The sequence below is a fragment of the Malus domestica genome, chromosome 02, assembly GCF_042453785.1.
Source record: "Malus domestica chromosome 02, GDT2T_hap1".
In the NCBI taxonomy this organism is placed as follows: Eukaryota; Viridiplantae; Streptophyta; class Magnoliopsida; order Rosales; family Rosaceae; genus Malus; species Malus domestica.
Window position 1 is genome coordinate 33,214,176 of NC_091662.1, and position 25,912 is coordinate 33,240,087.

At 39.3% G+C, this 25,912-nt stretch overlaps 1 protein-coding gene and 2 long non-coding RNA genes across 4 annotated transcripts; 1 reads left to right on the forward strand and 2 right to left on the reverse strand.

The window, feature by feature from the left end:
* LOC139191972 (uncharacterized) lies at positions 1–3,129 on the reverse strand. The gene is made up of 3 exons (XM_070813013.1): positions 2,379–3,129; positions 135–298; positions 1–36 (listed from the first exon to the last, which is right to left on the reverse strand). Exons 1-3 carry the CDS (start codon positions 3,127–3,129, stop codon positions 1–3), a joined length of 951 nt encoding a protein of 316 aa, XP_070669114.1.
* Positions 3,130–11,231: 8,102 nt separating this feature from the next.
* Positions 11,232–13,247, forward strand: LOC103418504 (uncharacterized). Its single transcript, XR_526766.4, has 5 exons — positions 11,232–11,367; positions 11,513–11,665; positions 11,775–12,050; positions 12,149–12,215; positions 13,049–13,247. It is a non-coding gene; the product is annotated as an uncharacterized lncRNA (long non-coding RNA).
* A 6,699-nt stretch (positions 13,248–19,946) lies between these two features.
* On the reverse strand, positions 19,947–25,708 carry LOC103411997 (uncharacterized). 2 transcript variants are annotated; one of them, XR_011578527.1, is made up of 4 exons: positions 25,579–25,708; positions 24,504–24,586; positions 24,337–24,440; positions 19,947–20,123 (listed from the first exon to the last, which is right to left on the reverse strand). It is a non-coding gene; the product is annotated as an uncharacterized lncRNA (long non-coding RNA). The 2 variants fall into 2 exon arrangements; XR_003769866.2 differs by lacking the exon at positions 19,947–20,123 and adding an exon at positions 20,324–20,733.
* Positions 25,709–25,912: the final 204 nt, after the last annotated feature.

Below are 25,912 nucleotides of genomic sequence, written 5' to 3' on the forward strand. Positions count from 1 at the left end.
TCACTGCACTACATGCAGACCGGTTTTATTTGCAGCCTGTTGAGACCAATATATATATACACACGCATTCATACACACATGCATACATACATAGGGCATTGCGTAGTCTTTACATAGACACTGCACCAGCTTACTGCCCTGAATCTTAACTGCACCGTCCTGTTTCTTTGCTGCGACGTGCTCTTCTCGTCTGCCGTGTGGTGAGCTCGGTGTTGGACAAAAAGTGGTGCAGCTTCTTCAACCCCATCGCCCTGCAGTCGGTCACGTCGATGTTCATCGTGTTCATCCGAAGTCTTCACTGCGGCAAAGGAAAAGCTCACCATCATCAAAATTAGGGCAGCAACAACAAACTTCATTATCCTGCAAGCTTCAGGGAGAGTTGCAGGAGAGCATGAGGACGGAAGGATGAAGGACTGCAGCATGGTTGCTACAACCGCTTGGGCTTCCGTTTATCGTCCTCGATGGCGCTGCAAATGTTTCCACCAATGGAGAAGAGGAAGGAGGGCGCTGCCTTCACTCTGTGAGGTATGTTTTATTGCTGAGGACGGTCTGCCGCATATATAAATATATATATATATATATATATATTTTATTTTTATATAGTGCTCTGTCAGGCTGAGGTTGCTAAACCGGCGAAGAACCTAGGAAGGCATCGAAAGTTTGCTCTGCTTGACTCGGTCAGAGAAAGTGAATGCGAGTGCAGGTTCGAATGACAAGGCCGAGTTGCTTTCCCCGTCTTCAACCGCTGCAGCTTCATTCTTGTTGCTACAGGTTCGTCTTTGCTGTGGCTTGGAGAGAGAGACGTCGCTGCATAGGAGAGAGAGAGAGAGAGAAACACCACATCTGGATTCAGATTTTGTGCATCTGCAGGTCTTCCTTTCGTTTGTGGGTGACTGTGCAACTTTTATGAGAGGAAGAAGAAGAGTCAACGGAAAAGAAGGTGTTTGCAGACGAGGTCGCGTGGCTGACTTGGAGGTCCACTTGCTTCGGGTGTGCGCACCATGTGTTGCAGGTGGGGTTTTGCTGTGCAATGCCTTTTGGTCACAGTTTTCCCTTAGTGGTGACGTTGGTGTATTGCTCACCTTTGTAATATGACTTTGTAACCAAATCATTTCTTTAAAGAAATAAAATATTCATATCTTGAATTTGCTATTTATTCTTCAAAGTGTTTGTGTTTTTGTTGGTGATGTGACTGTACTTGATGTTTTGAAGTTTCAAGTTGCCTACGTACCCTCGGTTGATGAGGGATCAAGTCATAACGTAGTTCAAATGAGCGATGATTTTTTTTTATTTTTTTTATTTTTTTATTTATAGTGATTTTGATGATGATTTTGCCGTACACAGTTTATGCTTTTGCGGGCCAGGAGCTTTGTGCCGTAGCCTTTAGGGGTAGTAACGCTTCAAGAATCTGCCATTGATGGGACCGATCTTCAAGCCGTCTTCTGCCATGATTAAGTAGGCGCCGTTCGTGTAGACCTCTTGTATTACGTACGGTCCATCCCACTTTGATGTGAACTTGCTTTTTGTCTTGTGAGTTGTGATGATAGGCCTTCGTAATGCAAGGACGAGATCTCCAGTTTGGAAAGACCTTGGGCGGACCTTCTTGTTGAATGCCTTGGATAGCCGTGCTTGGTAGCATTCCAAGTGTTGTTGAGCTTCGAGCCTTCTTTCGTTGAGTGATTCCAACTCTTGAAGGCGCAGCTTTGCGTTCTCTTCATCAGTCAAGCCTTCTTGTATAGCCATCCTAAGTGAGGGGATTTGACTTTCTAGCGGTAGAACAGCTTCCACGCCATATACGAGAGAATAAGGGGTAGCTTGGGTGGGAGTCCTATGCGTCGTCCTATATGCCCAAAGTGCTTCGCTTATTCTTTCGTGCCAGTCTCTCTTTGTTCGGCCGATCACTTTCTTTAAGAGGTTGCACAATGTTTTGTTGAATGCTTCTGCAAGACCGTTGGCCGGAGCATGATACATGGAAGACTTGTGCTGCTTGAACTTGTATTTCTCACAGAGCTCGTTTACAAGTCGGTTGGAGAACTGTTTTCCATTGTCAGTGATAATGTAGCGAGGCACACCATATCTGTGGATGATATGCTCTTTGATGAAACGGACAACAGTTTCCTTTTTTACTTCCCTTAGGGGTATGGCTTCAGCCCACTTGGAGAAGTAATCTGTTGCAGCTAGGATGTAAGCTTCTCCTGCAGATGACTTTGGAGTAATTGGTCCTACGACGTCCAATCCCCATGCATCGAATGGCCATGAAGTAGTTGTAGGGTGTAATGGTTCAGGTGGTTGATGTATGAAGTTGGCGTGGAATTGGCAGGCTTGGCACCTTTTGGCATGTTCCAGGCAATCCTTCACCATGCTTGGCCAGTAGTAACCCATTCTTTTGAGCTGGAAATGTAGCTTTGGTCCAGATTGATGCGCCCCGCACACGCCTGAATGTGCTTCTTCCATGGCTTGATTGGCTTCTTCCTCACCTAGGCATCTCAGAAGTACTCCTTCGAAAGAGCGCCGGTAGAGTGTTTCTTTGTAGTAGAGGAAGCGAGGTGCTCGTCGACGTATTTCAGAGCGGTGTCTAGGATCATTTGGAAGTTTCCCATACTCCAAGTAGTCAATCAATGGTTGTCTCCATTCTTCAACATCGACTGGAAGTACCGAGATGACATTTGTATCATCTAGTAGCATTTCGGTGGTGAGGGGGATGACCCATCTTTGGCAAACTGGCACATCTGCAGCTTCATCTTCTCCTAGTGTCATACTCGAGGCCAGGTTAGCGAGAGCGTCTGCCATTTGATTTTCTTTTCTCGGCACATGTTCTAGTGTTACGGCCTCGAACTTTTGTAGCAGCTGAGTTGCCAATCGGAAGTACGGAACGAGATCATCTTTCCTCACCTCATATTCAGTCAAGAGTTGACTAATTATGAGCTTAGAGTCGCCATATACCTCAAGGGTTGTGATTTCCATGTTGATCGCCATTTGAAGCCCGATGATTAGTGCCTGGTACTCAGCGACGTTGTTGGAGCACAATTCGCTTAGTTGGAATGAGTAAGGTAGTATTTGCCTTTGCGGTGACATGAATACTACTCCTGCCCCCGCTCCGTCTGCTCGTGCGGATCCGTCGAAAAACATCGTCCATCTCGGGAATATGTCAATGTAGAATACCTCCTCGTCAGGCAAGTCGTCTGAGATTTTCCAATCGGCTGGGATTGGATGATCGGCAAGGAAGTTTGCTAATGCTTGTCCCTTGACGGCTTTAGCTGGGACGCAAATGATCTCGTATTGATTGAGAATCAACGCCCATTTAGCTAGTCGCCCTGTCAAGACTGGCTTGGACATGACATATTTAACCGGGTCAGCTTTAGCAACCAAGTGGATGGTGTAAGCATGCATGTAATGTCTGAGCTTCTGGATGGCAAACACTAAGGCAAGGCACATTTTCTCTATTGGGGAGTAGTTCAACTCGGCGCCGGTGAGCGTTCGACTCAGGTAGTAAAGCGCTCCTTCTTTCTGGAATTCGTTTTCCTGGGCCAAGAGTGCTCCCACTGAACTTTCCTGAGCGGCGATGTATAATATGAGTGGTTTCCCGGGCATAGGCGCCCCCAGGACATGTGGACTTGATAAATATTTTTTTATGCTTTCAAAAGCATTGTGGCACGCTTCGTCCCATATGAATGGAACATCCTTTTTCATGAGTCGACTAAACGGTTGACAACGCCCTGCAAGGTTGGAGATGAAGCGTCTGATGAAGGCTAGTCATCCTTGTAGACTTTTCAGCTCGTGCAGGTTTCTTGGCTCGGGCATGTTTTGGATGGCCTTGATTTTTGATTGGTCCACTTCAATGCCACGGTGCTTGACAATGAAGCCGAGGAACTTTCCAGAGGTGACGCCAAACGCACACTTCAACGGGTTCATCTTGAGGTTGTACTTTCGCAGCCTTTTGAACACTACTCGCAAATCCTTCAAGTGATCTGATCTTTTCTTTGTTTTGACCACCACGTCGTCTACATAACATTCTACGTTTTTGTGTAGCATGTCATTGAAGATTTTCTGCATTGCTCGCTGATATGTGGCTCCAGCGTTCTTTAGACCAAACGGCATGACATTGTAGCAGTAGATACCTTTCGGAGTGCGGAATGCTGTTAGTTCCTCATCTTCGAGAGCCATACGAATTTGATTGTATCCAGAAGAGCCGTCCATAAATGACAGTGCCTCGTGGCCAGTGGTTGCGTCCACCATGATTTCGATGATCGGCAAGGGAAAGTCATCTTTCGGGCAAGCGTCATTGAGGTCCCGGAAGTCTACACAAACACGTATTTGTCCAGATTTCTTAAGGACGATGACGATGTTGGAGATCCACTTGGGGTATTGCACCTCTCGAATGAAGCCTGCTTCGATTAGCTTATCAATCTCTACCTCGATTTGTGGAATTAGCTCGGATCGATAGCGCCTTTGAGTTTGCTTTATCGGTCGCGTTCCAGGCTTAACTGCAAGATGATGTACAGCGATAACAGGGTCAAGGCCGGGCATTTCCTTGTAAGTCCAAGCAAAGACGTCTTTGTACTCTGATAACAGTTGGTAATACTCATCTACCTCGTCTGCACTTAGCAGCGCACTCACGAAGATAGGTTTCTGCTCATCTTTTGTGCCTAAGTTGAGCTCCTTGAGATCATTAACCGTGGATTGCCCCCATCCTCAAGTTGCGGTGGCGCAGCAGCGACATCTTCTTCGGGGATCTCATCTTCTCCACTTTCTTGGATTGTGATGTGGAAGACATCTTGGAATTCCTCTTCGGTGTCGTCCTCTTGGGCCGGTCGGCATGAAGATTGTCCAGTGTGGATGATGGTGCGCCTTTTTACTTTCAGTGGTCCATTTGTGTCCACCTCCAAGATTGCTTGGCGCTTCATCCTTGAAGGAATTGAGCTTCGAATATCACATTTTTCTGCTATCATGTCGAGTTTTCCTTCCTTTGACATTGTCTTCCTATTTCTGGAAAACTTCTTGTTGTCTTCAAGTCTTTCCAAAGCTGACTGACGAGGAAGAGAGTTAGTCGTGTTGCTTTGCCTCTTAGGTTTTGACAACCTTTCAAAAACAGAGCTTTGGGATGCTGGCATGTTAAGTCTCTTGAAGACGGAGGTTCGGTTTTGACCACCAATGCGGTTAAGTGCTGACATTCTGGATCTTGAACGATTCATCCTATCGAAGACTGACGTCCAAGGGGTGGATTTAGGCTCATTATAATCTTGTTCAATACTCACGCTGATGTGTTGGGTGCTAGCATTTTTCGCTTTGCTTGAAATCTTCACGGGTGCATTTGGTGTGAAGCCTAGTCCAGCTTTGTTGTTATCAACTCCGTAACCGTGCTTCTTCAACTTCTTTTGAGTCTCGGTGAGGTCACGTTCTTTATTGTTAATGGTGTTTGAAACCTTCTTTTCATGATTCGAAGAAGAAGCGAAGTCGTAGCCAGCTTTCGACATGAGTTTATAGGTGTTTGGATCAAAACCTTCTTCGGTCCTCTGGGTTGGGAGAAAGCTTGGTTCCACCCCCTTTGGTAGAGCTTTTATGAAGCCTTGTGGTAGTCTTGCGACCTTAGTGCCGCCTAGCTGTGTCAGAGGTAAAACTGCATTCGTCTTGAGCAACTTTACATTATCCATATGCCTCTGTGCATCGGCTTTGTTTGCTCCAGTTTCGAACGAAGATTGACCATTCTTTCTTCTCGACATCGGGATGTATCGGAAGACGGGTATGTTTGGTCCATTTGAGGGTATCCTACTCCCCTTTGTTGTTGCTCGTTTAGCCAGCTCATTATCGTTCTTGCTTGAATACGGCGTAACTTCTTCTTCTTGCTTCTTGGGCATGGCTTGTCGCTCCTGCTTTTTAGGTGTTGCTTTGCCCGTGGATTTGATCTCTTTTGGAAGAGCTTCGGGCACCATGTCTTCATCCATGTAGAACTTGGCGTCTGCAAAATGTGATTCGGCTTCAGTGAATGGTTTGGTGTCGCCATAGATCACCTTCACTCCTTCTCGGTAGAATTTTAAGCATTGGTGAAGGGTGGACGGTACTACTCCATTCGCATGGATCCAAGGCCTTCCTAAGAGTAAGCCGTAGGAAGTTCTTGCATCAATCACGTGGAATATCGTGCTCGACTTGAGTTCACCAATAATCATCTCCACTCGGATCATGCCCATCGCTCTTTGTCCTCCTTGATTAAAGCCTTGGATTAGTAGACGACTTAGGGACAGTTCATCTGCCTTGATGCCGATTGCAGTCATTGTCGACTTTGGCATGATGTTTATGGCTGATCCACCATCCACAAGCATGCGGTTGACTTTGTGCCCTTCTACATACCCAGAGACGAAGAGAGGACGGTTGTGAGGCTTGGATCCTAGCAGCAAGTCTTCATCGGTGAAATGGATTGCGTCCTCAATGGCACAACATGTGGCACATTCATGTGGCCGAGGCTTCAAGCCTTCGTTCTTGCTTTCTTGCGCTTCGTGTTCATTGGGACTTTCCAAGACAGCTGCTAATGCTATTCGCATCTTCTTTGGTAATCGTAACGCTTCCTCAATGCTAAAGTGTGTTGGCAGACCTTCTTCGAGTGTGAAAGTTTCTTCTCCTTTAGTGGTGATATCTTTGCCTTTTGAAGGTTCTTCCATTTCTACTTCGACCATATGGCATGTAGCGATAGTGCACTGTTAGAAGAAGTCATTCGGGAAGTACTCGTACAAGGAGACAGGAATGCGTGGCTCTTGCTCCATAGGTTCCCCAGCATACGTTGGCTTATTGATTTTTCCGTTTCTTCTAGGCTTCCTACTGTTGCGGCGACGGTTTTTTCTCACTTGTTCCACCTTTGGTCTTGTGGCTTGTGGTTTTGGTTTCCTTGTTTTTTTGTAGGTCACCAATGTCCATCCTTCATCATCATCAGTATACGCATCTTGTTCGTTTACCCCCGGCGATGGTTGAGTAGATGGCGCCGTGTAGCTTGCACATTGATAGGAATGGTCGGGTGTCGTTTGGAGAGGCACGGGATCGAAGGATCCGAACGCCACCGTAGTAGTATGTGTTGCGGCTGTGTCCTCAAGGTCTAGCTCGATTCTCCCTTGTTGCGCTAGCTTCATAATGAGTTCTTTGAGGACGAAGCACTTGCCCACATGATGGCTTACGATACGATGGTACTTGCAGTACCTAGGATCGTTCGTTCGATTCATTTCTTCAGGGCGCTTGCACTCTGGTAACTCAATTACCTTCTTTTCCAGCAAGTCATCTAACATCGCATCCACGTCTGAGTCAGGAAAAGGGTACGTCTTTTACTCCAACTCTCTCAAGGTGTTTTTATACTTGTCTTGGGTGCGAGGAGGCTCACTTCTCTTTGTCTCATTTGCCTTGGTCTTGGAGGAAATCTTGATAGGCGCAGAGGTGGTCTTGATAGGCGCAGATGGAGTTTTGATGGGGGTAGTGTTGACAGTAAAAGTTTCCTTGGCAGGCTTTTTTCCAGTCTTGTCCACACTCGGGGCGAACACCTTATCCTTCTTGAAGTGGGTGATCGGCTCATTCTTTCCGTGATTGGCGATACTCAGCTCCATGTCGTGGGAACGCGTTGCCAGCTCCTCAAACGTTCTTGGTTTTATGCCTTGGAGAATGTAATGTAACCCCCAGTGCATGCCTTGAACACACATCTCAATGGCAGAGGTTTCAGAAAGCCGATCTTTGCAATCCAGACTTAATGAACGCCATCTATTGATGTAGTCGACGACGGGTTCCTCCTTCCACTGTTTCGTACTGGTCAGCTCCAGCATGCTTACGGTGCGGCGCGTGCTGTAGAAGCGGTTGAGGAATTCCTTTTCTAGCTGATCCCAACTGTTGATAGACTCGGGCTCGAGGTCGGTGTACCAGTCAAAGGCGTTGCTTTTCAGCGAGCGCACGAATTGCTTGACGAGGTAGTCTCCTTCTGTTCCAGCATTGTTGCAGGTTTCAATGAAGTGGGCGACATGTTGCTTCGGGTTCCCCTTTCCATCGAACTGCATAAACTTTGGTGGTTGATAACCCCTCGGCATCTTCAAAGCGTCAATCTTCTTGGAGTAGGGCTTTGAGTATAGTACGGAATCATGTGAGCTTCCTTCATACTGCACCTTGATGGTGTTGGCGATCATCTCCTGCAGCTGCTGGATAGAGAGAGACCCCATGAGTGTCGCCGCTTGGTCCGACTTCAGTGTCTCTTCGACGTTCTCCACTGGAGGTTCCTCATCCTCGTCGTTTTCCCTCTTTATTGGATTATCCCCTTGCCTGACTTTCTCATCGGGCTTTGCATCTAGTTGGTTAACGAGTGCTGCGATTTGCAGGTCTTTGTCCTCCACAGTCCTTGTGAGTTTTGCGATTGTTTCACTCATCTGAGCCAGCTGCTCCTCAATTGAAGTCGCTCCAGCAACCATGACTTGCATAGCTATGCCGCTGCTTGAGTCGGCATCAGAAAGTAAGGATTCAGAGTACTTCCTCTGGCTTTCCTCTCTTGGCGCCCTGAGCGAGGCCAGGGTGATCACCGGTTTGTGCCTCGGGTGCTCTTGTGCCTTCGGCGGAGTTGATGCAGGGGCGGAAGAGGCGGCAGAAAGAGCTTTTGCCTTGCTTCGAGTTATGATGCCTGAAGTGACGCCCCATGTCGTGATGGCGCTCTTGTTTCTTGCATTGGCATCGAGAACAACTTGGGCCTTCCTTGACGCCATTTGTGCTTGTTGCGGATTCAAAGATAGAGATGAGAGGTAGAGACTGTCCCACCGGGCGTGCCAAATTTGTAAACACGGAAATTCCTGCGGTGAATGAGACAAGAACACGTGTACAAAATAATATTTGTATTAATGATTTAGGGGTTACAATCTCTTCTACGAATTTGGCCTCTGATTCTATCTTTGAAACGCGTAGATGTAGTGTTGCTGATCCAGGGGCCGTCGAGGCTTGATCTTGGACGAACAGTTGATGAGTGATGAACACCTTCTTCAAGGGCCGTCGGGGCTTGATCTTGAATGGGTGGAAGTTCTTCAAGGGGCATTGGGGCTTGATCTTGAAGGAGGATTTCACGAAGAACGAAGAGGGCTTTCTTGATCCTTCGGGATTTGCTTGAGAGCTTCCAAGTTTCGAGGCTTCAAGGCTTTGGTGTGGTGTGACTTCTCTTCCAATTTGGGAGTAGAGAAAGTGTATGTAAAAATCCTCCCTTGATTCTTTGATGGAGGAGCCTATTTATAGGCTTTGGGAATGAACCACCACCATCCATTTGTTTTGGTGGATGTTGTAGGTGAATTGGTGGATTGTTGTAGGTGAATTTGGGTGGAGGTTGTAGGTGAATTTGGATGGATTGTTGTAGGTGAATTTGGGTGTATGTTGTAGGTGAATTTGGGTGGAGGTTGTAGGTGAATTTGGATGGATTGTTGTAGGTGAATTTGGGTGGATTGTTGTAGGTGAATTTGGGTGTATGTTGTAGGTGAATTTGGATGGATTGTTGTAGGTGAATTTGGATGGATTGTTGTAGGTGAATTTGGGTGTATGTTGTAGTTTTAATGCAATGGTCAACATTTATTTCACTAAAATTTCAATGTTTACAAATGTAATTTTAATGCGATGGCTAACATTTATTTCAACAAAATTTCAATGTCTACAATAATACATGCAAAATAATTTACTTATAAAGTTAAAGAAATGTTATTTGATTCAACATAAATTTATCTATATTTTATATAATAATATAGGTGAATCATTGCACAAATATATATTAGGAATAAAATGTGCCCAATATATATATATATATATATATATATATATATATATATATATAATGCATGCAAATAATTCACCTACAAATAAAGGAAATTTGGTTAAAAATAATATATCTACTACTTTCAATTTTTTTTTTACAAACATAATGCACCTACAATATAATTTACCTATTGTTTAATCAAATAAAAAAATAATGTATCTACTGTTTCATTTTAATGGCGATAATTTGTCTTGGTTTAGTTTTTACGAAATACTTTAGGCACTATTTAACTTGACCAAAACAATGTAACTACTACCTTAATTTACCTACAAAATAAATGATATTTGATTCAAAATTAATTTATTTATATTTTACATATAAATATAGATAAATTATTTTTAACACGCATACATAATAACAAATAAAAAATGTCTAATGTATGTAATAATCTATGTAAAATAATTTTCCTACAACATAAAGAATATTAATTGGTTTGTTTTTTTATCAAACAATATTATATGATGGAAAATAACTGATTATAGAAAGGATTTTCTTTTTTCATACGAAAAATGTGCTCATAATTGTTTATGAATATGGATAAATTAGTGTGTGTATATATATATATATATATGTTACTAATATTTATGATACAAGAAAGGAAAATTTTACATATGGGGTTAATTGCTAATCATAATTAGGGTGAGTAATAATATTTATTGACATAATTAGGGTTTTGTGGCATAAGTTGTAAATACGTTGTAATAATTGGTTACATATTTGTCTACATGGTAGTCTATTTGAATTTTGGGTTTTATTTGAATATTTACTATTAGGTGTGTTTTTGTTTGGAAAATAGGAGTTTCAAGGGCCTTTCTCTAAAGAACCTTTAATAAAGCATTTTATGTTTTAAATATTAGTTTATTATGTCTGGATCAACGCATAATATGTAATTAGTTAGATTATTATTTGGCTTACTATCCTATTTGTACTATCCATCTAATAGAGGTTCGGGGGCAAATAATGGTACAATGAGACAAATAATGGACAAATAAATGGTAAGAATAATGTTTTTTTAACAAACGATATTATCTACACTAAGGGGGTTGAGGTGTGTTTAGCCTCACAATGGCCAAGCAATAATGTGGTTCATATTCCCGTTTAGCAAGTATCGAACCTACAAAACTCTCACTTACATGTGATGGCACACATACATCCCACCGCACCCCCTATTTCACTCTATTTTCTCCCCATTGCCAACTAACATTAAGCCAATTATTATTATTATTATTATTGTCACAGCCCGTCCCCGAACTTATTGTATTTTATTCTCAATGAGGTGAATTGACGGAATTACCCCTAAGGGATGGATTGAATCGTTGGACTTGGGCAAAAAATTTTGGATTTATTTTTATTGCCCTAGTTTAATTTGGTCAAGTTTAGACCTAAATTTTTATGGTGAGTATTGTTTGATGATGTGTTAGTGTGAGGACCACACACACCCAAAAAGACCTTTCCCTTTCTCCCGTGCCTTCTCTCTCACTCCTTCCTCTCAGATTTTTGCAGAAAACCAGTACAACATTCGGAAAAACTCCAAGCTTCCATTTCAAGCACGGATCGACGTCAAGAAGGTAAGATTCAAACTCCTTGTAAGTCTTTGAGTTGATTTATATCATTTTTAAACCTTAAAACCTTCAAAAATCCCGAGAACTCGAACCCCAGATTTCATGTAGTGTTCATGCACTAATTGATGTGAGGTTTTTTGGAGTTTTTAAGGACACAAGAAGCTTTAGATTGTCTTCACGAAGCTCGGAGAAGAAAAATGAAGTGATTTGGATGTCGGAAAGTTGAGATACGACGAGTTACAGGTTTAGCCAGAATATCGAAGGATTTTTCGGCAAGTTCGGTCGGTTTTAGGACCTTTGAAAGGTAAGGTTTTGTTCTACTTGTCTTAAGCTTCATTTTGGTTCAAATTTCGTGGAATTTGGTTGAGATTTGGACAAGATATGAAGGTTTTCATGATTTTCTAATTTTCCAGTGAACGACGACGGCGACGACGACCGGCGAGTCTAACCGGAGAAGAAGATAGAATATTTCGTCAAAGTTGACGGAATATTCTGACGCCGTCAAGTAAAATTAATGGATTCCGTTACTTTTTAACGAATATTCCTAACGGGGTTAGGGGATTCCGTTAGTTTCCTTGGGCGTGGCCGCGCGTGTTGCTGTGCCTTGGCCAGTGCGTGGCGGCTCGTGGATGGTCGGAAAATTATTTTTAAAATATGGGGATGTTCATGGAGTTGTGTAGATCACGTTGGTATATTCAAACACCCTATTTGAGCAATGTATGAGAAGTTATTAGCTAGTTTTTTCTATGTGCTTTAAATAACGTTTTTGTAGTTAATTCACATATAGGTGAGACTTATCCCGAGGACAAACGCAGTCAAGGGCAACTCGGGGGCTACAACCATTCGACATACCAGTGAGTGGGCTTTTGGTTTTCAGTATATACTTATATACTTGATATTTTCCCAGAAAATGCGTTTAAATGAAAGTATGCTTTGAATGCCATGCATATAAATTTATATTTCGTATATGAATTAGTATATATAATTGTGGTGCTGTGGACGCTCAGGTAAGCCATGTGAGTTATGAATTGTGAATTATCGATAATGTGACATGTTATTGAGTAACTTTGAGCTCATAAACCTGCACCTAGGGTGATTGTGATTTAGTAGAAATATGACACATGCCTATTATTAATGTCACCTCCCGCACCATATGCTCATATTGGATCCAATTTAGGTGCACAATCTTGTCGTACAGACCTTTACTATGGTTCCGACTCGTAGGTGACTAGCGATTTATCGCCCAGCTATTATGAGAGAGTAGTATTGAGCATAATTATATTACACCCAGTCTTATCGTACAAACCTTTTCATTGGTTCCGAATCGTGTGTAGTATAATGCCGTATATGTCATTGTAGTGACTCCGGCTAGATTGACTATTGAGCTATGAATTCAGCCGTACAGACTATCACAGGGGTTCCGGCTAATATGTTATTTTCCATGCATTTATTCTCACTTGAATTACTTACTCTGTTATATCTTGGCATGACATACTTATGATTATGAATATGTGAAGCATGATTTGAATTGATATATTTACATATATATTTATGCATATGTTTATATTCTATTTCTGGGAAAATTATACATGTTTTACAGCGAGGAGTTAAAACTGTTGAGAAATGAAATGGTTTTGTAAAACATTTTTTTTTGCCCACTCACGTTTTCTGTTTTGCGCCCCTCCAGGTTTTAGGTAAGCTTGCCGTTGCTGGGTATGAGGATTTCGGTGGTTCTGACATATTAAAATAATTATAGGACATCTTATGGTACTGTATCATTAGTACTTGTCCTACTGGACTGCACCTAGACTTTATATGCTCTGATTAGGGGTATTTACTTTTGTATCTCACTCCTAACACTTCCTGTTTATTAGTGCACTTTAGTAGCTTTCGGTTTTTATTTATTCGTATATTTATTATCCTTATTGCTTCCGCACTGTGCACATGGCTACGTCACCCTCACGTGACGGCCATCATGCCTCGATCTCGGTTAGGGTGTGTCAATTATTATTATTATTTTTTTAGAATAAGAGAAAGACTTCAAATTGAATTACATTTCCCGGTTTTATTTCTGTGGTGTTGTTTCCCAATAGTAGTTTAGGATGTGTCCGGAACACGGAGTGATACACAACGTCTCTATACAAGTGGTGAGATTCTTGTGTTAAAAAATAAAATTTTCTACTACTTACATAATAACATATGGTGTAGAGAGTTAAGATTGTAGGTGGAGGAGAAAAGGAAGCCGCAGATGGACGAACAATAGAAGAAAAATTAAGTAATTGGTGTTCAAAGTTAAGAAATTGAAGAGATATAGAGAAAAATTGATGAGTATCGAAGAAAATTAGAAGAAGAAAATGTGTTTGGAAGGTGAGAATGTGCCGAGAAAATTCAAGAAGATGAGAGAGAAGGATGTAGTACCGTAAAGTTTCATAAACAGTGTAGTACTGTTAAGTTTCATAAACAGTGTATCACTGTTAAATTTCATAAAGAGTATAGTACAGTTAAGTTTCATAAACAGTGTAGTAAGTTTCATAAACAATGTCGTAATTTTTCATAAACAGTGCAGAAAGTTTTATAAACAGTGATGCAAGTTTCATAAATAGTGTAATACGTTTCATAAACAGTGAAGTACCGTTAAGTTTCCTAAACAGTGTAGAAAGTTTCATAAACAATTTGTGTGAGGATGCGTGGATTCGCGCTTGAGATTTTTAAATTTTTTTTAATATTAAAATTATGTCTTTTGATTAAAGTTTAAGTTCTTTTATCCTTTTTATTAAAATTTAAGGATTTTTCATTAAAATTTAAGTCTTTTTAATTAAATAAAGTTATAGCATGATTTCTTTATTAAAATAAACTTAACCCGAACTCTTTTCATAAAAGTTCTCATAAAAATATCTATGGATCGCTATCACCAACTATCATGTACATACCATTATTCATGGCTTTTAGTCTGCCTCGATGCGAAGAATTTGTGGTGCTCATCCAGGGAGTCTTACATATTCAGTTGCTTATTTTATTATATACATTCAATATTTCTTATTATGCCACCTACGGTTTAGTAATATTCTTTTTCATTTGTAAATTTATTATGGAAGGAAAAATGTTATGCTCTTCCTGGCAGAGGAGAATTCTCTCCTAATTCTCTCTCTTCCATCTCCTTATAGTTAAATAGTTACGATTAACCCACATCAACATCTTGTATTAATTTTTTTTTATAGAAAGAGAAAGATAAAAAGAAAACTAAAACTATGAGAAGAGGGAAGGAAAGAGAGTAAGAATATGAGGGACGAGAATATACTTCCTTCGTTTATTTTTATTTTTATTTTTTTTGTGTGTGAGCCAACTGAAATACAAATACAAAGGAAGTTGTGATGTGCTTTTGCAGCTTCCACCATGAAACACCACATATATGATTTATGGCTGGTTTGATATTGCTGTGCTTTGAAAAAAAACTGATTCTGCTGTGATGTGAGAATAAGCTCATTTTTGCTCCTATAACGTATTTTTCTTTGCTACAAACATTACTTGTTACTAATGCTACATTGCTAGTTCCGTATAACAATAAATGAAAGTAAAAAACGTAATATTAAATGGAGAGCTCACTTTTGGGGGAACCATCTCTGGTTCAGTTCGACTAAGGATTGAGAAACTCAATTTCTAGGGTTTGAGGAATTTGAATAGGAATTTCACTGTGGTATCATTTATTGACCGAGATTTCACTTTCGGTGATTGATTGTTCACATGGCGACAACGTTTTGGTGATTTGGAGACCATCTGAAATACAGTAAGACCTACCAATTTTGTTGTTTACTTTTATAGTTTATGAATTTCATTTGGATGCCTTTGTGTGTACTTTATTGAGGTTGGCCCCATTATTGTCTATTTCTCACCTTTCATTAATTTTTGGTTTGATAAATTTCGATTTTAGCAAGTTTTGTGCAGTTGCACATGATAAAGGTGAAATATGAAAGTTTTATTCCAAGGCTAATTGTTTGCATTCCTAGTTATAGAATTGTTCAATCGTATTATCATATGACCCAACTAACTTAAACACATTCAAGCTTTGGAGGTATGGCCAAGTTTGGATTGTCAAAACTATAATGGTGGTGCTGAAGAATTAAGGTTCATCAATATTGGCCTTTTATTGATCACCTAACCAATGCTGACAATTCTATGAGAAGGTCAAACATATAAAGTTGCATCTGTTGGTATACATGGTAATGTTCAGGAAGATAATGAAAGTGAAGCAGAAGAGGATAATGAAAATAATATAGAAGTACTGAAGGTGAAAACAAATATGAGGATGAAGTATTTGTTGACATGATTATGGGGTAAGTAACAATGAAGAGCCAACTAATGTTGAAGAGGTAAATGGTGTGGAGGAACCAAATGAAGTGCCTAATGTTAATCCTCCAAATGAAGTGCTCGATTTTTATCCTTCTAATGAAGCTACAGGGGAGATTTCATCTAATGGTGAAGACATTAATAATCCTTGTTCTGGTTGTGATGAAGAGGAAGGTGAACAAAACTCTGATAAAATTAGAGTTTTAGACATTGAGCTAGATAAGATGGCCTCCGTAAGTGTGTATGGGTTGATATCCAAGACGGGTGCTAGCTCTAAGCCTTTAAAAACCGACCCTCTTAGACACCCAAGGTGTCTCCTCAAAGACCATCCCCTCACACCACATCAAGAAAGACGTGACCACTTAGTAAACCCTAATCCAGTATTTAATTTTGAGCCCAACTAAAGCACGAGGTGATAGAGATATTACCACCGGCAAAAATAGGGATAAAAACACTTTAAATACTTGCAAGAGTACAAGATTATCGTAGTATAGCAGCTCAAGCAAGTATTTAAACTGTTTTTATCCCTACTTTTGCAGGTGGTAAAATCTCTATCAAGAAATTGACGCCATTGTTGACTATTATTTTAAACAATTTGTGTTTATCAACTCTTAGTTAATTATTTTTGTATATATCTTTTTATTTACTTGATTTTAATTTTTTTTTAGGTTACAATTTGTTGATTTTGAGAGCAGTGCAACAATTTCATTAGCAGCAATGTGATACTTTGGATTTGCACCAACAATTTGTGCTCTTTGCAATTTAAATACCCATGATATTATGTAATGTCCTCAGAGGCAGTATTTTCCAGAGTTTGTGCAGCATCATATTAATATGAGGAACAATTTTCAAAGGCCTAGGTGCACTTCCTACTCAAATTTTTACAATCTATCATGGCCAGAGCATCAAAATCATGTGGGTGGGTAGCCATCAGCCTTTTGAACAGCCTCATGCGCCAGCAAAAGCTAATTGGGAGATTGCAGTTGAAAAATTGCTGCTTACTCTTGGGAGATTGGGAGATACCCAAGCTTCATTAGATAATCTGGTGCAACAAGTTGAGCAACTCATGCATCAATGGGACGAACACGAGGAAGACGATTTTCCTTGTCAACAAATAGATGGCCCACAAGATTTAGAGGAATGGTGTTTTATTCAAACACCGCAATGTGTAGAGAATTATGACTACATGCAAAAAGACGCTAGAATTGAGGAGCCACCAGGCATTGACTCTCGCCCAATGGAGGAAACTGCTAATCTTAAAATTCCCACAGAACCCCTTGCTACCCAAATCTATATGCCACACATTCTCTTTCAAAGCTGCAGGAAAGCTTTGAAACTGCCAGCACACACAAAAAGCCAATCATAATAGCAGAAATGGAGTGCAGGTCCATCGAGCAGGCTAAAGGCATACGAGAAGAAGAAGACGTTTTGTGGCAGCCAAATTCCTCATAGACAAATTCTGCCAATGCACAAATTACGAGTATTAAATACAAGGTCGAAGTCAGTTCATCAAGGACACAAGCCCCGCTTGAATGAACTCTCTTTAATTACAAGAATTCATTCAGATAGAAAAGCAGACATTAAGGACTAAACCACAACATTTAAACACTCAATCAATAATCATCAAGTCACTCATTTCCGATGATGCTGTTAAAGATTGGTTGACTCTTCAAGATCAAGCGACATGCATGATAACCAACCTTCCACTTCGTCTAGCTACAAACGTTAACTAAAACGCTTATTAGGAGACAACCCAATTTTTCTAACTCTTTTCTTTTTATTTTTGTTTATTTTATTTTCTTGATTACGAAAAAAAATCAAACAAACAAAAAAAAAATCAGAAAATCGAAAAATATAAAAAGTCATTTTTTTTTGTTAATCAGTATTTTATTTTGGGTTTTACTCTAATTAGATTTTTAATGTGTGTTCTTGGCAGGTTGAATTCAGAATCAATTGGCCCCAAATATCCAATAAATCTGCACATTCGACTGAATCATGCATTCAGCAGCATTCAACATACATTCACTTCAGAGCGTCATCGTAACTTCACTAACATTAATGAGAATCAGCACTACAGAAACCAAAGGAATGCAGAAAGATGCACGGGCAGAGTTCCAGACATACTCACAGTGGGATGCTGAGAAGAGTCAGACCTCTATGCTAATGGACCCCTTTCACTCACTCTCTCACACTTCATTCAAAATATAATTACATTGAAGTTTGGGAGAGGGATCCATGTTGCACAGAGAGCACGGTTCATCAAGTCAAGATACCGATTCAGTTTTGTGCACATCATTTTGACTCATCATTCATCACGGTTCCTGCAAGCACATGGGAAAGCAATATATAAGCATATAGAAATTCACTGATCTAACACATGCAATAACATATCAAAGAAGAGGGAATCGGTAATTATACCTTTGGCTTTGGATCCGAGTATTTCTTGTTTTGTTTTCCAGTGCATTGCCCGATCTGAGATGTTGTAGCAATTTCGTTGTCTCTTCCATTGTACTGACGTCAGCTCAAAGTTCCTTGCACAGAGAAAGACCACATGCATGCGTTAGAATTTCGTTTTCATTTGTCCTTCGGTCATGAAATCGAAGGCAAAGAAGATGTGGATGAATTTTACCTGAGGAATGTAGCTCTGTATTTGCAGTAGTGAATAAGTTTGGATGGTGTAGCTATGGCAGCTCTGGTTATGACAGAGGTTGAGATGGGGTTTTGGATATTGGTTTGTGTTACAGAAAAGACGGAAGAGGCACTGTGTTGTGAAGGTTTTGGGAAGCTTCGAGAAATTTAAGTGGAATGGCTAGGGTTTGATGGACTTAGCAGAAAGAGAGTAATGAAGGAGAGCTGTTTGGCTCTGCTCGAGGAATGATGAGAGAGAATCATGCATTTCTAGGGTTGCGAAATGGGGAACCAGCACACACTATTTTAATAAAAGCATATGCCAGCTGCATCCCATTACAATCCATGCCTTTGGTTTTTGTATGCTATTGGACCTCTTTTGGGGTTGGGTTCAGCCCAAAAGGTTATTCCAATGTCAGACTGTGATCCTTCCAAGGGTCCATTTTTGTCACGCACGTGATGATGAAATGGGCTCGTGCATTCTTTGCTTACGTGGGCTCTTCATACCAGCAAGTTTCTACTTCCAGCCCAGGTATTATTGTTCTTTTTCTTTTTCTTTTTGTTATTTTATTTTATTTTTTAAATCTTTTTGTCTACTGTTTTTTCTTTGATTAGTTAGTTGTTTTTGTGGATCATTTTTCTTTATTCTTTCTTTATGCTTTTATTTTTCCACACCTTGAGGACAATGTGTGATTTAAGTTGGGGGTGGGAAATAAGAAATTTTAGATTTTTTTTTAATTTTTGAGTCAAATAAAATTTTCATTCTTTTGAAGTTAATATTCATAGATTATTTTAAATGTTAGAACAAATGAACAAGGTGAAAGTTAATCCCATAATAGAGTCGTTTCTATTTATCATTGTTTAGACACTAATTCATGAATTATACTTTGAAAATTTGCACATTCACATCAACATGGTTTGTGAGGAGTGAGATAGAAAACTTACTTTTCGTCTAAGTAATTTTTAATTTTTGTTCTAAGTTAGTAAAGTTAGTTGTTATCAATAAAGTAATAATTGTTCCACCTGAGGCTTTGCCTAGTAACCAGGCCAGTCCTTCCTGATCAGCAGTGATTGTCGCATCAAACGGTAGAGTTTTGGCATGGGGCAAGGTGGTTAGCTGGTTTCGTAATCTTTTCAGCTCGAGTTAATAAGTCCTTAAGGGGTGTTTTATACCTAGTGCCCTAAAGCCTTAGTGGTTTGAGAGTCATTGACCTAAAGCTCGTTATATGGGTTGAATAGAAAACTTAAGTGAACTAACATTGCACGAACACTGCTACTAAAAAAAAGGAAAAAAGGCGAAAAAGGCGAAAAAAATATATATATCATGTTATTATGTGTGAAGTGTTAAATAAAGAAGACGAAAGGTAAGGATTTTAGTCAAGTCTCCTTAACTAAGTTGGTTCACCCTTACACCAAAGGAAGTTCATGAATTCTTTTCTAATTGATTCTAAACGGCTTAGACTCTGTGGCGGGATTAGTTGAAACTTTTGGAAAGATGTTCTAATTTTTAACATTTTCTATGGATTGCAACTTGAAGGTGAAATTTTTGTGTCTTAGTTTGGTTTAAGTTTCTAGTTTGTTAGTTCTTAGTTTAAGGGTGAGTTGGTCGTAAGTGACTAGAAGAACATTTTTGGTTCACTTAGTGAATAGGGTCCGGGACAATTTTGACTAATTAGTTTAACTTAGCATCCTTAACAATACTCTCTATTTTAAGCAATTACAAATAATAGTACACACGGGAGTAAGATTTGATCTCTAGAGTAGGCATTTCCTTTGCATAATACTCTTCCCTATGTACGTACGTGCAAAAACATAAATGCACATCAGTAACAAAATGAATAGAGCAACAATACATTTTACAAATATCATCATGATGGTTCCTAATGAAATTGTATTAATCTCCAAACTGCATATGGTCATTGTGCAATTTTCTTTTAGGTTTTGTGATATATCATTTGTAGAATAACTCTGTGTGTGTGAGAGAGAGAGAGAAACAGAGAAAAAGTAGCATTAAAAAATTGTAGAGCTTGAAGGAAATATAACTGTCACTATGTCAAGTTAATTTACAATAATCATTACTTACTAGATCACAACTTCATTCAAGTCCTGGACCACATCACCAACTCATAATTTAGAATTATACCCAAATTTTGCTTCGTTTCCTTGCAAATGATCATAAGCTTTGCATAAGCAGAATACTTCATATACACAGATGGTTGATCATCAAAGTCAAACTTTGTCACCATGTCATTCTTATCGTCTACCCATTGGGCTCTGGCCTCTTCGTACACCGGATGAGCAAAATCTCCAGCCAAAGAAAGCCGAAATAGGTGATAGTTTTTTCCTACCATGTCGGGACATCCCAAGCAGTGGCAAGAGGGAACTTCACCTCCAAATTTACTTAAACATATACAAAAAGTAGGTCAATTGACACATAAAAACACTATTCCAATCTAATGGCTAATGAGGTACGTCATATAAATATGGTTTACGTCAGTATTAGCTAATGGCTGAACAAGAATTCAAACTGCTTTGTTTTAACTCAGAATTAGCTAACAATTAGCTTTTACCAACACTAAACACACATCACAAATGCTCAAGCTATATTAAGGCAAATGCAATGGTGGAAAGCTGTGGAAGTTGTTATCTTATATTCTAACTTAAATGAAAGTGAAGCCTTGTGAAGATATATTTATAAACTTCTATTAGTGCCAGTGGATGTGGAAAATAGAGATTATTGTCACTAGAAGTGAGCTAATAAAAGACAGGTGAAGAGGCCAAAAACTAGTCCTTATTTTTCAGCAGAGACTATCTCATCAATGAGGGACACGGAGATGATTAACATATGGTGAGCCTACTGCAAGTTCTATGGAAGCACTTTTCAGCACTTGATGGCCCACCCTTGCAAGACTGAGGGTGTACGGTCTGTCGACTTCAAAGAGAACATGAAGATAACCCAACACATAAAAACATCACCCATCAAGCTGCCAAGAAGTGGTTCATCACTTGGAAAATTTTTCTTATGTAAGGGTAAAGGAGGAGGGGGAGGGCGTCAGGTAGTCGACAGCCGGTACTCCATGATCACGTCGAATCCTTATGAAAGGGTATCTAAGTCTTTGCGATGGATTGAAAGATAATATTAGTAGAGAAGCATATGAACATTCAGGAGCAAGGCTAAAAAGCAAAAGAATGTGCATACAAAGGAAACGAATGAAGCAACAATACATTTTACAAATATCATGAGGATGGTTGATATTGCCATTACAATAATCCACAAATTGCATTCATTAATTATGTTGTATAGATATATATACATATATATAAGGACGACGACCATTACCTGAAGAATAGTTTCTTAACCTCAACTCCAACCTTGACAGATTGATGAACAAGGGCAAAGAGTGCAGTCTCGCCTATCAAAAGAGTTTTTTGGTATGCAAACCTGTTATGATGATTGATATATGTTGCACTGATTGGTATACGTTGCATTGACTGACAAAAGAGTTTCTTTTACTACGATTGGTTTTGTTTGTGTTGTCTACATTGGTTTTGGAATGGTTTGATGAGTTGCATTGACTGGTATATATGTATCATCTGAACCTTCATCAGGCAAAAAGCTGATTCCTCTTGATTTTTCTTGATTTCCATTCCAACAAGACCAGGGGCATCAGGAGGCATCTCACCAAGCATCAAGTACGTGTTCAAAAGCCGTACTTGATGCTTGGTGAGATGCCTCCTGATGCTCCTGGTCTTCTTAGAATGGAAATCAAGAGAATCAGCATCTTGCTTGATGAGGGTTCAAATGATACACATATACCAATCAATGCAACTCATTAAACCATTCCAAAATCAATGTAGACAACACAAAAAAAACCAATTGTAATCGAAGAAACTCTTTTGACAGTCAATGCAACATATATCAGTCAGTGCAACATATAACAGTCATCATAAGTGGTTTGCATACCAACAAACTCTTGACAGTGAAGGCTGCACTCTTTATCTTTGTTCATCAATCTATCAAGGTTAGAGTCGAGGTTATAAAGTTATTCTTCAGGTAATGGTTGTCGTTCTTTTATATATATATATATATATATATAGCACAATTAATTAATGTAGTTTGGAGAATATTGTAATGGCGAAAGCAGCCATCTTCATGATATTTGTAAAATGGATTGTTGCTTCATCATACACCTTCAGTCTTGCAAGAGCGGGCCATCAAGTGCTAAAAAGTGCTTCCATAGAACTTGCAGCAAGCTCACCATATGTCAATCATCTCCGTGTACCTCATTGATGAGATAGTCTCTGCTGAAACAAAAATACTAGTTTTTGGCCTCATCACTTGTATTTTATTAGCCCACTTCCAGTGACACTCAACAATTACCTATATGTTCCACATCCTCTGGCACTTTGAACTCCTAATAGAAGTTTATAAATATATCTTCACAAGGTTTCGCTTTCATTTAAGTTAGAATATAAGATAACAACTTCCACAACTTTCCACCATTGCATTTGCCTCTATATAGCTGAGCATTTATAATGTGTGTCTAGTGTTGGTAAAAGCTATCTGTTAGCTAATTCCAAGTTAAAACAAAGTAGTTTGAATTTATGTTTTCTCTGCTACAATGTACAGCGTATGGAAGCGTATTATGCAAAGGAAAAGCCTATTGATGGAATTCCAGAGATCACAGCTTGTTCACCCATTAGCTAGTACTGACCTGAACCATATTTATATGACGTACCTCATTAGCCATTAGACTAGAACAATATTTTTATGTGTGTCAATTGACTTACTTTTTGTATATGTTTCAGTAAATTTCGAGATGAAGTTCGCTCTTGCCACTACTTGGGATGTCCCAACATGGTAGGAAAAAACTATCACCTATTTCGGGTTTCTTTTGCTGGAGATTTTGCTCATTCGGTGTACGAAGAGGCAAGAACCCAATGGGTAGATGAGAATAATGACATGGTGATTGAGTTTGAGTTTGACGACCAACTAGTTGTGTATATGAAGTATTCCGCTCATGCAAAGCCTATGATCATTTGCAAGGCAAAAAAAGCAAAATTTGGGTATAATTATGAATTGTGAGCTTGCGATGTGGTCCATGCAGGACTTCAATGAAGTTGATGAAGCTACGATCTAGTAAGTAATGATTTTGGTTGAGATTATTGCAGATTAACTTGACATAGTGACAGCGGTATTTCCTTCAAGCTTTGTAATTTTTTAATGCTACTCTCTGTTTCTCTCTCTCTCACACACAGTTATTCTACAGAAGATACTAGGTAGTTATGCCCGCGCATTGTTGCGGGATTAAAAATAAAAGTGACTACAGATGAAATTAATAAATTGTAATAATTTTAATAAGAACAATAGTTGAAACCACCAGTCAATTTCCTAGTATTTCCATTCTAAAATGAAACAAAAGGGTGTAGAAAGATGGATGAGATACACCTAACTTGGTGTCTCAGAGATTATCACTTCCATCTTTTCTTTTTAAGGGAATTAGCTGCCACCAATGTATATACAAAGGCTTTCTTCTTTTGATCTGTTTTAAATACATGCCTAATTACTTGGCGGTTCACTGGGACGTTTAATATGGATATCCAAAAGTATAAATAGATTACCAAAAATATAATCTTTCCACATGCCTCAATTGAGCCAAAGAACAGGTTAATAATATGGAAATTGTTAAATCTAATTAATGAGTGACGGGAATGGTCTACAGATAGATTTAACAATTCCTGTATTGCTAAGGTGTTGTCGAGAGGTTACATCTTTGTTGGGGGCATGTTGACTTACACTTTTGGATGTCCAACTTAACCTTGAATGGGCAAGCAATTGTTCATGTATTCAGACCAAATGAAAAGAAGATAGAATGTGTGTATATATATATTGGTGGCAGCCAATTCCTTGAAGAGAAAGGTTAGCAAAACAATTGCAAAAAAACTTTGAACACATGACCTAAAAATGAATTTTTGAAATCTAGAGTAGGATAAATCACTTACTATTGGTGGCAGCACGGTTCATACTAATGTTGCAGCTTGATTCATCGAACTTGGGTGAGTTGGCGGTGGTCTGAGTGAGTTCGTGGAAAAGAACTTGATAAGAACTGTGAAATTGAATAATAATGAGAATGAATTTAAAGATTGAAAAAATTGAAGAAAAGTTATACCTTTTTCTTTTCTTGGATTTGAAATTTTTAACAGTCTGACCTCCTTTTTTTTTTCAGTGTAGACAATAGATTGAGAAGGCCTTCTACAGAATTTAGACATGTATCCCATTAATACATCTAGTCTACAATATAAACAAAAATTCAGAGGGATGTGCACCGTTAATTCGATCCAAGATCTTATAGTCCATCTAGTAATAAGTACAAACATAACTACGAATGAAAAAATACAAAAATTCCAAATTGTTTGCTGATCTTAAAAACAAAATCCATGCGACTGAACACAGCTCAGCTGAGCCAAAGATTTCAATTTACTGGACACAAAAGCAAAAAGTCACAGAATTTTAAGAGGGCCACCGACCCTACACCAGAAAGTGCATGGACTGCAAATATCTGGTTCTTTAACAACTCCTCCATCTATAAATTCAGCAAATATCAAAGAAAAAGTAATATTTACAATCAGCAGTTGAGATATAGCTTTATTGTAGTCGACAATTTTCAGATGCAAATGCTTGACAGTCGGTAACGCATGCTGAAAAACTTAATTTGGAATTTGGAGAGGTCCTAATTCATGGGATTATGATACCATTTTATCAAAAAAGCAAACAATAAGCAGGCATTGTGCAAAAGTATTGCAGAATCAAAACCAACACTCAGACCACAGACCGACCCGAATGCTCAGAAAAATTATTTTGTCTTTCTAACACTAACAGTATCCCAGTAAGCAGCAACGAAGACCCAATACAATTTACACAAACATTGGTCCCTTTGCGGCATTTAAACAACCACCTCGTCTGCATTATCCTACAAAGATGAAAACCCGATAAATACGAAATTTTCCCACGAAACCGAAAGCTAGGAACTTTGAACGAAATTAGAGTTCAATTAAACCAATTTACAATCGGATGAGATGGAAAATTAGCTAATTAATACAATTCGATCCTTTTCTGGTCCGATTTCCCAAATATTTCACGAAAAAAAAAACAGATTTATTAAAGATTTAATCAAGCATTGGAAACTTTAGCAGAAAAATACGAAAATGCAATAAGGAACACAAAATAGGGAGAGAAATAGAGACCTTGATTCGAAGAGAAATGGTGAAGCCCTAAATCGAGCTGCTTGGTGCAGAGAAGAGTGAGGCGAGGAGGGAGACGGGGAGAGCAGGAGTCGAGTACAGCAAAAGATGGGTCTAGCGTCTGAAAGGGTGGGGGAAGCATATAGAGAAAAGGTGGGTCAACATAAGAGAAGGGCAAAGTTGAAATAACAAAAAAGAAGCAAGGGTGAAATGGAAGAACACTGTTAATGAACAGTGTTTTTGTGTTGGGTTTTAGTTTATGTATATAACTAGGATTTGTCCCTGCGCGCGTTGCTGCGGGATTAAAAACTACATGAAAGATTATGTGATTTCAATC